This window comes from Myotis brandtii, unplaced genomic scaffold (genome assembly GCF_000412655.1).
Source record: "Myotis brandtii unplaced genomic scaffold, ASM41265v1 scaffold399, whole genome shotgun sequence".
In the NCBI taxonomy this organism is placed as follows: domain Eukaryota; kingdom Metazoa; phylum Chordata; class Mammalia; order Chiroptera; family Vespertilionidae; genus Myotis; species Myotis brandtii.
In genome coordinates this window covers 3,602,777-3,618,742 of record NW_005365325.1, presented here as the reverse complement: position 1 = coordinate 3,618,742, position 15,966 = coordinate 3,602,777, and the positions used below count along the sequence as shown (strand labels likewise).

The 15,966-nt window shown below is 34.3% G+C and overlaps 1 protein-coding gene across 1 annotated transcript in view; it reads right to left on the bottom strand.

The window, feature by feature from the left end:
* Positions 1 to 411: 411 nt before the first annotated feature.
* The window catches only part of CCDC34 (coiled-coil domain containing 34), a 23,695-nt gene continuing 8,140 nt past the window's right edge, over positions 412 to 15,966 (bottom strand). Inside the window, exons 3-7 of the mRNA XM_014545204.1 lie at positions 15,397 to 15,532; positions 9,236 to 9,343; positions 4,253 to 4,411; positions 3,613 to 3,754; positions 412 to 959 (exon numbers count right to left, since the gene is read on the bottom strand). Of these exons, the coding sequence (XP_014400690.1) occupies positions 745 to 959; positions 3,613 to 3,754; positions 4,253 to 4,411; positions 9,236 to 9,343; positions 15,397 to 15,532 (760 nt within the window). The 3' untranslated portion in view covers positions 412 to 744. The remainder of the gene's footprint in view (positions 960 to 3,612; positions 3,755 to 4,252; positions 4,412 to 9,235; positions 9,344 to 15,396; positions 15,533 to 15,966) is intronic.

Here is a 15,966-nt window from a genome sequence, read left to right as displayed (position 1 = left end):
AAAAAAAATCCCCCAAAAATACAATGTATTGATAATCCTAATTTTAAAATTAAAAACCTAACTAATCATAGTATATATTTGTACAAAGTATAGCATATTATTAGTGTCTCAAGATTACTAATTAAGATCCAGAGGAAAAAATTATATTTTTAAATTTCCTTTCAAAATCCTAACCCTCATTTGTTTATTATAAAACTGCCTTCAGTTATTTAAAAATATTTACATAGAGAAAAGCCATCAAACAAGACTATTTTTGATTACTGTAAGATTCTAACACTTACATTCTTCTGAGTTATCTTGAGCACCCCCTTTAGAAGTGCTTGTTCGAATGATTTAATCTTAATCGTACTATGTTTATAAGCACAAACACAAACAAACAACATACAGTAGGAAAGAACACAAGAAAAATTGTTGGCTTTATTGGTATCACAGTGCATTTATTTATTTATTTATTTATTTATTTAGGTATCACAGTGGTTTTAATCCAAGCTAAATACAAACACAATTGTCAGTCAGTCACTTACCCTTCAAAACAATATGCCAAGATCAATCTTGAAGCATTTAAAAACATGAAAATGTATAAAATATCTTCCTTAATAAATTCTAAGGACTCCATATATAAATGCAAAAATTTGAACTTGTCAATAATCACATCAAATGTTGAACTACCAACTGAGCAGTAAAAAAACTTCTGATTTTAAAATTAAATATCTACAGGTAAAAGCATGCCATTTCCCACATCTACTATCTTTGTATTTTGCACAGAGTTCCAAGGCACAGATTGTTTCTGGCTTTATGAATTACCAGAGATGAAGATCTTTGTGGCTGACTTATCACAGGCCTTTTAGTCTTTTTTACAGATAGATCCTTGGCTTCTTTGGGAGGAGGCACATGAATTGGTTTCCATGGAATTGGATTATAGAAGGCTGGTTCTGGATAAGAATTTCCATTGTAAAAGCCTAAAATTATTAAAAAATCAGAACAAAACAAAACAAGAAGAAAAACTTGAGATCAAAGAAACTAGTTATTTTTAAATTCCTAGAAAAATGTTAAAATATCAAAAGGGCAAAAATATCATTGATAAATCAATTTGACTCAATTAAAATGAACTTTTGAATACTTTCAAGCAAGTGACTTTCCAAATACAGTAAATATTGCAGTATAAATGAATATGTAAATGACAATTCTAAGAGTCCAAAGAAATGTTAATGTTAAAATCTATATAAAAATTTTACTAAGATTTTAAGTTTAGAACCCTTAAATTGAACAAAATCTTCATTTTTCTACTGAATCTGGAAAATCACTGACTATACTAGTTTCTCCTAACTAGACACTAAAGTTTACAGAAAACTAATTTACACTGCATATGTAGCTAAACTGAGTCAGATTCTTATTTAGAATCACTGAAATTCTAAATCACTGTGGCCCTAGCCAGTTTCTCAGTGGTGAGCATTGACCCGCGGACTGAAGGGACTCCAGGTTCAATTCCGGCCCTTTTTTCACATCAATGTTTCTCTCTCTGTCTCTCCCCCTCCCTTCCACTCTCTCTAAAGATCAATAAAGAAAATATCTGCCCTGACTGGTTTGGCTCAGTGGATAGAGCGTCGGCCTGCGGACTGATGGGTCCCAGGTTCGATTCCGGTCAAGGGCATGTACTTTGGTTGCGGGCACATCCCCAGTGGGAGGTGTGCAGGAGGCAGCTGATCGATGTTTCTCTCTGATCGATGTTTCAAACTCTCTATCCCTCTTCCTTCCTCTCTGTAAAAAAAAAAAATCAATAAAATATATTTAAAAAAAAGAGAAAATATCCTCAGGTAAGGATTAACAATAATAAATACATAAATCTCTGTCACTCAAATTATTAAGATTTCATAGTATCACTGTAATTTTTATTATTAATTACGGAATGTGCTATTGGTAGGATGTATAGGAAGTGATGTCCCCTATCTAGTAATTCTGGAGGAGGAACATTTTGTTAATCAGATTCAAATCCTGCAGTCACTATATGCACATAAATTCCTTTATTTCATAATTTATAAAAATGATATGGGCATTAAGAATAGAGACTTAAGGGCATTTACAGACAAATATGATGCTTATTAGAATAAAACTCATTAAAAGCACACAAAAAAATAATCCATTACTTTAACAATTCACTTCTAGTCAATATGTATATTCCCTCCTAAAGTTTTATCTTAACTGTCCAATCGTTTGGTTAAAACCACTGCTTATTGCATTTTTTTCAAAGGAGAAAGAAAAAACGTGGAGCAGATCATGCTCAGTAGCTGTAGCGGATGACCTCTGTGACATGTAGGAGAGGCCCAATCCTGACAGCAGGAATGTGTCATTCAGACACTGGCAACCCACTCTGCCTGCATAGATATGTCAACACACACTTCACCAAGATGGTCAAAACAAAGTCTGGAATATGTTCTATTGTGTGAACAAAACAGAATGGGGGTATTTTTAATAATAAATCACTTAAACAAGTGAAGGCAGCTGTCAGCAAGGTATGAGCTTCCAACATGAAGCACAAAGAAAAACATGCACCACCATTTGTAATCAGACCAGCCTGAAGGCCAACCGGTTCTGAGTCTGCTTCATGTGCTGCCTAGTACTCCACCTGCAGAAGGAATGTGTCAAAGCATTGGGAGCTCTCCTCAAAAAGGGTTAGAAGAAGGGGAGGAAAAATCACCCCTTAAAAATGTCCCGTTTAAGGCTTTATAATCCAAAAAACGTATGAAAATGTAACTTGTTTCTTTTTTAAAAAATTTATTGTTGAAAATATTACATATGGCCCTGACCAGTTTGGCTCAGTGGATAGAGCGTCGGCCTGCAGACTCAAGGGTCCCGGGTTCGATTCCGGTCAAGGGCATGTACCTTGGTTGCAGGCACATCCCCAGTGTGGGGCGTGCAGGAGGCAGCTGATCGATGTTTCTCTCTCATCGATGTTTCTGGCTCTCTATCCCTCTCCCTTCCTCTCTGTAAAAAATCAATAAAATATATATTAAAAAAAAAAAAGAAAATATTACATGTCTCCCTTTTCCCCTCATTGACCCCTTCTAGTCCCCACCTGCCCCCCGCCCCAGGTCTTCACCACACTATTGTCTGTGTCCATGGGTAATGCATATATGCATATAAATTCTTTAATTAATCTCTTCCCACCCACCCCCACCCTTCCCCTCTGAGATTCAATAGTCTGTTCCATGCTCCTATGTTTCTGGATCTATTTTGTTCATCAATTTACTTTGTTCACTAGATTCTACATATGAGTGAGATCATGTGATACTTGTCTTTCTCAGACTGGCTTATTTCACTTAGCACAATACTCTCCAGGTCCCTCCATGCTGTCTCAAAGGGCAAGAGATCCTTCTTTTTCACTCTGCAGTTTTGCAACTATTGCCTGTTAAATATATCTAATTTATAGAGAATGACAATAAATTTGTAGTATTCCACAGGAACATGGTGTATTATAATATAATCTTCCAGAAAATAGTGATTTGAAAGAAAAATGATTTTTACACATTTCTATTTCTGTCAAGAGAAAACATAATGTATAATATTTACTTCTGCAAGTCATATTTATGTAAGCCACATAACATAAAAACCAACCTGTAAGTTTTCCATTGGCATAACCATAGCTTTTTGCAGCTGGACGAGGTTTATTTTTTGAATTTTCCAACCATTCCTTAAACTTTCTTTCTGCTATTTCTTTCTTTTCCTGTAATTCAGCTTGACGTTGTTTTTCTTTTTCCTTAAAATGACAAGACCAAAGAATCTCCAGGGATATTCTGTAACTAAATATTGTACTGACTTTTCCCCAGCAGCTTCCCACCCCAATGGCTTACTGATGATAAATAATAAATCATATTTCTCTAATTTGAGAGCAAAATTAAACATGATCAGGGATATGGTATGAAGACATCAAACCCAAGAAGGAAAAAGCAATTTGCTGTTTTAAAATAGAATAGTAATTTACAATAATGTAATAAAAGCACCACCAAAATTTAGCATTAACAATGATAAAAAGTTTGAACCTAACTGAAAAAGTATCAACAGACTTATTAACATTTCTCAACCTAAGAAAACCACAAATGCATAATCATTTCTGAAGCATAAGCATAGTATAATAAGTAGGGATAGCTTCATGTATTTATTTTATGCTAAGATAGTGCCAATTTTCTATTAGAAACTTTTTATACAATACATATAAACACCAAAGTAATGTATTCTAACTGGTTATTTTAAATACCTTTTCTTTCTTCTTCTTCTCACATTCTTCAGCATTTTTTTTCTTTAACCATTCTTGATATTTTTCTTTTGCTTTTTCTTGCAAATGCTCTTTCTCCAGTTCCTTTGCTGCTTTTGCTTCCATTTCTTTATTAACTTTTTGTTCCCTTTCTTTCCTTTTCTTAAGTAAAAGTAAAGGAATTTTATTTGGAATGTTTGTAATTATTCTCATATGAGGATGGAGTGTTATCTACAGTAATCTAAATTTGTGTTATTTCTTAAAATAGATGGTAACATAATAGTTGACACAACATGACTTGTGAAAATACATAACATACCTGCAATTACCTGGTCAATTTTAGTTTACCAACTCAGCTGTAAGATTCATTATGGCAGTAATAAAGATCTTATTCACCAAAGTATACTCAGAGCTTGAGATAGTGCTGAGTAAACAGTACATGCTCAATAAAGATTTGAATAAATTAGTGAACAGAAATTACAACCTGTTAGATTGCCCTGAATGTTTGTTTTTTAATGGATGTTTACCCTCTAAAATCGGAGCCACAAATGTACACATTCTTGGACAGTTTGACAATATGAATACTTGGATTAATCTTCACCATTAGTGAGTTACAGAGAACAAATAACATTTGGCCCATTAAATATTGCTATAGGGGCACATACAGACAAATCTTTGGCTATGTAATTCTATGTAAGACCAGAAGTTAGCAAACTATGGCCTGAAGGCCAAATATGGTCCATCTGTGACCTATCACCTATATTTTTAAATAAAGTTTTATTGAAATGTGGCTACATCCATTTATTTACATATTTATTGTCTATGGCTGCTTTTGTACCACAAACTCTAAGGAAATAAATTTCTGTTGTTTTATATTCAGCCTGTGGTGTTTTGTTATGGCAGCCCTAGTAGGCTAACACAATAAATAAGCTTATAAAAAGACGCTAAATATCATTGGATCTCAGGGAAGTGAAAATTAAATGACAATGACGTACCACTGCATATTGACTGAAATTATTTAAAATGAAACAGACTGACAATGTAATGTTTGGCAAGGATGTGATGCAATTGGGATTTTCATACAATAGCGGTGGGAATGTAAAATGATACAAGCACTTTAAAAAACAGTTTGGCAATTTCTTATAAAGTTAAACACATACTTACCACACAACCCAGCAATTCAGTTCTAGGCAATTACCCAAGATAAATGAAAACAAATGTCTACAAAAAGACTTGCACATAAGTTGTCATAGAATTTTATTCATAATACCTCAAACCAGAAACAAACCAATTGTACATCAACTAGTGAATGGATAAACTATTTGTGGTATTCCATAGAGTAGAATACTACTCAGCAATAAAAAGGAATGATCTTAATACATAGAATAGGGAATTTTAAAAACAAAAGAGTATACCTTCTATGATCCCATTTATATAAAATTCTAGAAAAGGCAAATCTAATCTACAGGGACAGAAAGCAGACTAATGACTTCCTTGGAGCTGGGGCTGGTTGGGGGTGGGGAGCAGGAGCCGAACACAGAGGCACAAGGGAACTATCTGAGTCAGCGGTTCTCAACGTGTGGGTCGCGACCATCGGAAAACACCTATAGCATATCAGATATTTACATTACGATTCATAACAGTAGCAAAATTACAGTTATGAAGTAGCAACGAAAATAATTTTATGGTTGGGGGTCACCACAACATGAGGAACTGTATTAAAGGGTCGCGGCATTAGGAAGGTTGAGAACCACTGAGTGATGGAAATGTCCTGTGTCTTGACTGTGCTGCTGGTTATACAGGAACGTGTTTGTCAAACTTCAAATCGGTATATTTTATTGTACATAAATTATAGCTCAAAGAAGTTGATTTTAACACACCAGACAGGCTCTCCATAGGATTAAACTAGAGGAGAGAGAATGGAATACCTTCAGTTAGCACAAGGAGAGCAGAGCCTGCACGCAGGGAGGTGCTGAGAGAGAGGCAGCCACTAAGTGGCTTCAGCTTTTCTGGCATTCCAGTTCTATTCCACACAGAGCACAACAATAAATCTTCCCTCTGTAAAGATGGTGCCCTGAGAGAACCTTTGCTCTTGAAACTGAAGGAAACTAACAAAACAACTGGCTAAGGTTTCTGAATTCCTACTCTGGTTCCTTCAATAGTACCTGGCACATAGTAAAAGTGTAGAATGCATGAAGGTACAAAGATAACAGTGTTACCAATCATACGCTTTGTTGACCCAAGTTAATTTAATTTTTTACATTAAAAAAATCAGTTTCATGTTTTAGAAAATTAAAAATTTCACTTTTACATAACTTTTGAAACAAGGAAGGTAAAGACCCTTATACAAAATATGTGATAACATACTGCAAAAAACAAATCTGAAAGAACGAATTAGTATGGCAACATAAATGCAAGAGTACCAGATGAGATAAGCCATTTATTTGAAACAGATTTAACAATTTACAGTCATAGTATAAGAAACTAGCTTTGCTAATGGATACATAAATCCCTTTTGTCTGGTTTTTTGATAGAACACAGTGAAATGACTTAGAGAAAATAAGGCCACAGATCCAGCTAAAATGTGAATGAGGCTGGAGGCAGCGGAGGACCACACACCATGAAATGTAAACAGAGGAGGAAAAAGCTAGATGCCAGACAGAAAGAGAAGAACCAGGAGAGCAGTCTTTACAAACAGAGGTAAATGTAACTAAGACTGAAATAAGAAATCTGATAGGTTTTAAAGGAAAAAGAAATTTGAGTAATCAGTTATTTCTTAACATGCACAAGACTTCTGCAGAATAAGTAAACTCAATTTCTCAGGGTTCTTTTGTGAACTATTCCCAACCTTGTGGAATCCTGCTTTCAATAATTAGTGATTGATGTCAAGGCATGCCATTTCCCTCCAGAAGAAAAAATTTTTCTCAAATAATTGGATTAGATCTACTGCCACTAATTAACACAGAGAATATATCATCTCTCAGCAGTATCTTACATTCTTAGACAAACAACAACTATGTTTGATTGGCATGGTAAAATGAGCTTAATGGAGTTAGAAGATAAGAGAAGCTTTTAGAGGAGAGAGCATGCTATTATTGTATACACGTAAAACTCTTTTATTTTTCAGTTATTTCAAAAAAGTATCACCCAAAGCCTGGTAATGGTCATATAGACTTGTTTTGATTTTGGCATTGATTCACAAGGAACTCTTTCTTGTTGTATTATGGAATGACGCTAAATTAATTATAATCAAGATATACTTCTGAAGTAAAGAACAAATACATTTATGGCTAAAACACACATATGTCTAGCCAATTTCCTTCTTACTATACCTGGAGGAAGAAAGCTACGTCATCTTCAAATTGCTTAAATGATTTAGTAGGTACTCTACTAATATCACTGGGCTTTATAACAATATTTAAGGACAAAAATTTAGGATTAAAAATTTAAAACTTTGCCCTACAATTTAAATATTTAACTATATTCTTAAAAATGTATTATAATTTAAAAAGCAGTATCATTCTACATATTCACAAGATAACAAACTGACAAGTATTTACAAAATTTTTAACTTGTGATCCAATACAAGAATGTATTAAAATTAAAAGGAAGATAATACCATTCATTCATTTGTTCATTTATTCATTCCAACAAGTCTACTGCATTATAAAGCATTATATTAGATATTGTGATGAATTAAAAATATAAACATTAATTCTACCCTTAATTCTTAAAATTACAAAGAAAATGAAGATATGTACACAATACAAAATAGCAATAAAATATATAATAATACAAGGTATACCTGACAAAGTGATAAATGTGAACAGGATTCAGGAAGGAAAGAGTTTCTAGCATGTGATCAGCGAATGCTTCCTATAAGAGGAAATGCTTTGAGTTGGATAATGAAGGGAAAGGTAAGGTGGAGGATATAATGAGATTCCAAGCTGATAAAATATCATAAAAAAATGAAGTGAGAAACAGAAGAAAATGTCCTTAGCATTTCTCATGAACACATCCCTGGGGCCTGGACAGTACAGTCCAAAGCTCAAAATTTCTCTGAAATCTATGTGTATCTTAAAAATCATATGAAATTTATGTTCTTTTCCATTAAGTATCTGTGCTTGCTTTACCAAAAAAAAATTTTTTTTCCTCTCAAAATTTTCCGGTAAAACTAATACTCCAAGAAGATTGGCTATGCGAATCCTGGGTATACTCCCAAAAGAACACCAGTAAGAATCAACAGCATAGAATAAGGAAACCACAGGCAGGGGAACTCTTTCCCCCTCCCCACATGGGAGTCTGTACTTGTTCTTCAATAAATTTCCACCTTTGCTATAAAACAAACAAACAAACAAAAAACCCACAGGCAGAAGAAGACATGGCACCAAGGGCAGAGAGGAGAAAGTCTTTAACTGGCCAGGCTAGAAAAATCGATGCCCTTATGGAGCTTACATTCCAATATGGGAAAATAAACAAACAAACAACACAAGTTGAATGATGTAATGAGACCAGACTGGAAGAGATCACGACAGGAGTGACAGTAAAGGAAAGGAAGGGATGACGACAAATGACAGAATTCTGATTATGCCCAGGTGACTGAGATGACAGCAGTACTAATAACAGTAATCAAGCAGTTAGGAGAATGGTTCTATCCAAGGAGAATGGGCAAAAATGGATTGTTTTAGATTTTCAGGCTCAGAGGTGGAACCAACCATATAGTCGGAAATCCAAGACCCCAGGAGGTCAGGTGTTAGAGGTACAGACTTCATGATTACCTGGAGGCCACATGCGGGAAAAGGGAGAGAAGCAGAGAGCAAAGGGCAGAAGACAGAAACTTCATAAATGTTCGAGGGTAAGAAAAAAATCAGGTCAGAGAAGAAAGAATCTAAGAGAAAATAAGAAAAACCTCGGCAATGAGGAGTCATAGGAAGAACACTTAGCAAAAGAGATGTCAGGATGTATGTGTGCAATTTTTCTCCTCACCTGTTCATTCTTTTTCTGAACCCATTCCTTGTGTTTTTCTTCAGCAATTATCTTTCTTTTTTCACGTTCTTCCTTTTCTTTTATTTTTTCTAGCTGTTGAGTTAATTCCTGTGAATTTTATTCAAACAAAAGGCAACTTATAATAGAAGTACTCAAATCACCTATTTTTTTAAAGGCTGAGGTTAACCAAATTAAACAAGGACATAGTTTCCTTTATAGAAAATACACCATTAGTAACAATAACTTACTTAAGTAACTAGTCTATGATGAAAAGAAAACACTGGTAAAAAGTATAAGTCATTTTTTAGAAATGCAAATAATTGCTTGGCAGCAAAACACTAGTTTCTTAGACTAAACTTCAGCTAAATTACCCTCATTGAAATCAACTTTCCCACACATAAATTTTGGCATCACTGTATACTCTTGGCAGAAGCTCAAGGGAATTGCAACTTTTTTTTACAGTTATAAAAAGCTTCCAGATTCTTGAGGAAGATAAAGAATAGGAATTAAATAATCCCCAAATTTAAAATTTTAATTCAGTCATACAGAAGGCATTCCATTTTCTTTAGGAAAAAAAAAAATCAAGGTTTTTCCTCACTCATTTTATAGCTGCTGGAGTGTAACACAAAACCACATTCATATCCCATAGGCCTTGCTGTCACTGGAATCTACACGTTTGGGCATTTCCTCAGAAGAAAGAATGTGGAAGGTATGGCCAAATAAAACTACAAGCTCAGTGCCACCAGTCTGTCACTCATCAGTTAAATTACTGCATTAGTTGAGAATGTTGTTCAAACTAGACTCCTAGGACTCTACTACCATAATTATTAGTTATTTTTCTTCTCTCTCCTTAGATACTAATAATCAGATACTTTTATGTATCTTCCACTGGACCTTACTCCTCCTTCCCTCCCTCCCTTTCCCAAAGACCTATCTACCTGAGCATGAGTGGGAGTGGAAAGGACAAGTCTACAACTCTCAGACAGTTCCAGTGTGTTACATGACATGAAGATAAAACTTGACACCAAGAAAATATGGTTTGCACTTTAGAACAACTGATGCACAGGAAACCCGTCTTCTATGTCCCAGCATCCTATAATTCCACTGCATAGAAGAGAATTGCCCTCACTCATTTCCAACTTTTAAACATCATACTCCCGACAGCCTCCAGAGTAAAACAGCCATCTTGGTTTTAAAAACATTCTTCATTACCTCTGCAGCTGCTATACCTTGATTATTCACTTAATACTTTTTTTTTAATTGCGTGCCTACTATAAAGATAGCATGCACTGAGACACAGGGATAAATTCCAGAAGTCTTTGAACTAATCTCCTATATACACACAAGAATTGAGTGCTACATTATGTATTAAGTTTAGAAAAGGGAAAAGAACGGAAGGGAAGAGGAGAAGAGAAACGTTGTAGGCCAGAGTGGTCAAATATGAGCACCATGAGAGGAACAGAGGAATTGACTTGACTAGAAAAGAGAGATTGGGGGTGACGGGCTGGTGTGTGGAAACTAGGTGGGAAAAGGTCTTTTGAGACAAGAGAGTAAACTGAATGCTATGAAACCAGAATACATGGCAAATGGATGACTTAGAACTCAATGATAAAGGTTAAAAACTGCATTACAAGGGTCAGAACTATTCTGAGGGAGACTAACTAGGAGATTGTCACAGTATATGAGTTGTAAGGGAAATGACTGAACTTGAGCCAGGAAATAAAAAGGGGGAAACATGTATGTATGTATGTCTGTACGTACGTACGTGTGTGTGTGTATGTATGTGTGTGTATGACAGGCTATAAACAGATCTAACAATCATATATCCAAATTTCCCTATATAGTCCTCAATTTTATTTTATTTTCAAGAAAAGTAATCATTTAAATATACAAGTAAAGAGTGATTGATTATATTTATGTACCCTTTTAAGATTCTTCATAAAAGTAAACTCAAAAATCAGAAAGAAAAATCAGACTTTGTGTTCCTATTTTATGGCTCACAAATTTCAGTTAATGTTGACATAAGAGTTAAAGATAAAGGAAGGGTCAAAAAGTATGCAGAAAATACTACCCCAGACCCAGACAGTGCTCTGATCTCAGGATGTCCGCTAAAGTACTTTGCCCCCCCAGAATACACATCACATTCGGAGACAGAACGCTCCCTTCCGCGGCTCGCTCCCAGCATTCCCACCCTGAATGCCTCCATCTGTCCCCACCAAGCAAGCCTCCTCTGGACATGGCTGGAGCCTTCTCTGTCAAGGCCCTAGGTCGTCTTCTGGTACACCACTGAATTGCAACAGGATTACAGCTATTTTCCCACAGAGTAAACGCTTGATTATAGAAAACCAAAATGCAAAGAGGATCCTAAACAGCATTTTTATTTCAATAGCTTTTGTCAACTTTCAAGGACCGGAGTTTACCACTGAAGGTAACAATCACAAAAACTAACAGTTTTGAGTTTCAAAAACTCTGTGTCCCGCCCTATTCACTAAGGGCTGATGAATGAAATGGCCAAAGGCAAACTGGGGAAAAGCCCTCAGATTATTCACAAACTAGACAATTTCTATAATTTAGAACAGATTGTACTAAAATGCTAAAGCAAATGTTAAAAAATTAGAATTAACAAAGGCCATAGAGAATTCAGGGCAGTCTGTTAAAAGAATTTTTTTATGTAATAAAAATTTAAATAAAATTTATATGATCTACAAAACCAATGTTAGTTTTTCATAATACTGATATTCAACATTTGTCATATTTATCATCTTAACAAAGTTTAAAATTTTTTTAAACTTTGTAAGTGGGTAATTTTGATGGGTTAAAATAATTTCTTAACTCAATCTTATAGAGATGTCTGAAACAAATCTAAATGTCTGTTACTGAAATCAAATATACGAGAAGGTATGTTCTTTTTAATAACCAACTATCCTTTAAATTTTCCTTTAAGTTATTAAGAAAAACAATAAGAAAGCCAGGGTAAATTCAAAATTAAATACTAAGTCTGACCCATTTATTTCTAAAATACATCTTAGTATTGTGGAAAAAACACTAAATTGGAAGTCAAAAACTAGGATCCAATCCCATCTTAGCCACTAACTAAAAACCTTGGCAAAGTTACTTTCTGGCCCTCATGTTTAACAGGGATCTGAGATGAATTGTTCCTTATACAAATTGTACTTTTAATGATATGATTTATAAACAAATTAGAGAAAGCAATAAATAAGAACAAAAAATAAGGAAAGCATAACTTACAAAATAAAACAAAGAGAAAGGCATGAAAAGAACATGAATACCACAATAGCTCAAAATAAGCTTATAAGAAAGTGAGGAGTTGGCCCATAAGTTATATTACTGGCATGACTGATACAATAAGATTCATGCTAAAATATTTTAATTGCTTTAGAGCTAAGTAATGATGTAGATGTTATAAGATATAAGAAATGCCATTACTAAATACATGAAAAGGTTTTCATCTTTCAACCAATTATACTCATACATGCTTAATCACTGTGGTAGGGATTTTATATTCATTATTTTAGTCTGCTCTCAAAACAAATCTTCAGTAGTTTATTATCTCCTTTAACACAAAATAACAACTAACTTTTACTGAATGCTTCCTGTGTAGTAGGCCATTCCCTGATGTTCACGGAGTCCTCATAACACAATCAAGTAAAAACTGTTTTTCCCCTTTCACTGGTAAAGAAATCTAGGTGGAAAGAGATACGAATTTGCCCAAGGTCCAAGTTTTGAATCCAAGGACGGCTCAAGAATTTACACTTTTAAACACTCTACTATTGACTCTCTAACATTTGGCTTACAGATGAAGAGAATGAGGCTCAGAGAAGTTAAGTAATTTTCTGAAGGCCACAGAGTTAGAATGGCAAGGCTAAAATTTCAGCCTTGTTCTGTGTGACCCCAAAGCCCAGGCTCCCTTATGAATTTCATTTCTTTTACTGTATGCTGACTCTAAAAATGACCTTCAGGTTCTTTTTTGTTAAATATGTTTTTATTGATTTTAATGAGAGAGAGGAAGGGAAAGTAATAGAGAGAAACATCCATGAGAGAGAAACATCAATTGGCTGCCTCTTCCACGCCCCCTGACTGGGAATTGAACCAGTGAACTTTTGGTTCATGGATTGACGCTCAACCACTGAGCCACACTGGCCAGGGAGACTCCTTTTCCTAATGTAACAAGTGACTTCTAATGAGGCTAGAGATAAACATAAATATCATAAACTAAACTCCACTTTACCACTGACTCACTAGAGCAGTGTTTTCCAAACTGACTCTAAAACCAATTGAATGGGTTATAACAGGCCTTTAAAACAACCCCAAAACAAGGCCTTGGCAGATGTGGCTCAGTTGATTGAGTGTTGTTCTATATACTGAAAGGTTCCTGGTTGATTCCCGGTCAGTGCACATGCCTAGATTGCAGGCTTGATGGATGTTTTGCTCTCACATCAATGTTTCTCTCCCTCTCTCTTCTTTCCTCTCTCTAAAAATCAGTAAAAAAAAAAAATTTTTTTTCAAGAATATAATAGGCTACCAGGTTTTGCAAAAATTAAGATATTGTTTCAAATATGTATGTGTGTGTGACATGAAGCAAAGTAGATTTCTCACCATGAACAAATATTTTGAAAACTACTGAACTAAGTAATGGAGGGTCTGTGGTCTCAATAATACAAACTAATGCTGAAAATAAGTGAAAAAGCTTTAGTGAGGCTGTGAATAATAATAATATCAATAACAATAAAATAACACCAGCCATTTTTATACTTTGTCTCATTTAATCCTCACAAAAATTCTGTGACACATATTACTTTATCCTTATTGTATAGATAAGAAATTGAATGAAGCATAAATTTAAATAAGCCTGCCTTACATCAAACCACAGGGTCTTTCTCAGACTTTGTGGCCTTCTAAGAGGAAACAAATATTACTGTGCACTTTTCCAGGCATAAATCTGTAGTTTAGAATACAAAGTATCATGAATAGGGAAAGAGCAGAAGGTATTGGTTTCTACAATCATTTAAATCATGCCAAGCCTCCTGAGTTTCAAAACTGATGTGGAAAATTTATTCCAAGGAAGATCATGGAGGGCGAAGTTTTAGTTCCAAGAATTTTTATGACAACATGATTACTAATAAAGTTAAATATCCAACAATAGTGAATCCATTAACTATATCCTAATATATATTCAATACATTTTAAATATATTTTAATAATCTTAGCCAGCCATTTAAAAATGACATTGTAAAAAATAAATAAAAAAAAAATAAAAATGACATTGTAGAAATATTGAATGATATTGAAATATACTAATAAATGTAACCAGTAGAAAAAAGCACGTTACAAAAGAGTTTGCTCCTAGTTCATTAAAAAGGAGAAGTATCCCTCACCACTCAAATCGACTTGTTTTCTGTGATGGGAAAGGGAGAATTTAGATAATGAGTCCAGATATGGAAAATACCAAATTATCCAAATATATTTGGCTGCTAGGTTCTAAAGAGCAAATAGTAAGAGTTCAAAGAATGAGGGACTCATGTGAAAATGTAGCTCAAACTATTATTTCAGCTTGGAGGTGAGAGTTCAGATAGAAAATCACAAATACAGAAATATCCACAAGCAAGGCAGGGAAGCACAGAGAAGCTGAAAACCTCCGCAAGCCCAGCAGATTCCAATCTCTCAGCACAAACTCACTCTAGGGCACAAGCTCTGAGTAACATGTGGGTAGATCCTTATCACTATTTCAATTTTTGTTTATCTCCTTTCCTAAAAATTTTACCAAGTATATGCAGTTGAATTTACTTTAGTTAAATGTAGATATGGTGAAGCTCCATTGTATGTATCTGTATATATACACTTGCACATATTTATTTTTTAAATTATATGGAAGAAAATCTGAAAAGCTATATACCTTAATGTTAATAGTGGTTATCTTCAGGTAGTGAGATTAGAGAAAATTTTAATTTTTTTAAATTATGCTTAGCTCTATTTTCCAAATGTTATTATAATGACCATGTATTAATTCTACAATACGAGTTATTGACACCAACAAATGCAGACACTTTGTTTTTGAGGGATAATATTAACATTTTCATTGCAACAGCAGCTCTACTTTTTGAGCTCATGGATTAAATAAAGAGAATACTGTCTAATTTTACCTCTAGAGCTTTCTGTTGCAGGCGGCCACGCTCTTCTTTTTCTTTGCCAACAAACCACACTTCCCATGGTGTCAGGCTGCTCTCTGGTAAGCACACCTGTTTCTGTTCTTCTTGGTTATCTTTGGATTCAGCCACCCTATTGCAAAAGAGAGGACACTACAGCACTTGTACTCTTTGGCTTAACAGTCAAAATCACTTAGCTGTACAGTAAAAGTAGAATTTAATAATCTATTTACAATACTGTAATTTTTATAATATATATGAATTACATATATACATTTGAAAAATCACAAAAAGGAACTCCAATATTTAAATTAGTTTATCCATAAACTGCTTTTGAATGCCTTCATCTTCTAAAATCACAGTATTTTAAAAATCTATTGCGATAAAACACACCCAGTCCATCTGCCTCAATGACAGTATCTTTTTCTTAAAACTCTTATATCTGGACAACTAATTACAACACATGATCCTAATCAGATCCTGAAGCAGACATTTCCCTTCTCCCTTAAATACCTAAGAAAAACAAATACATATATATACAAATTATATATATATATATATAATATA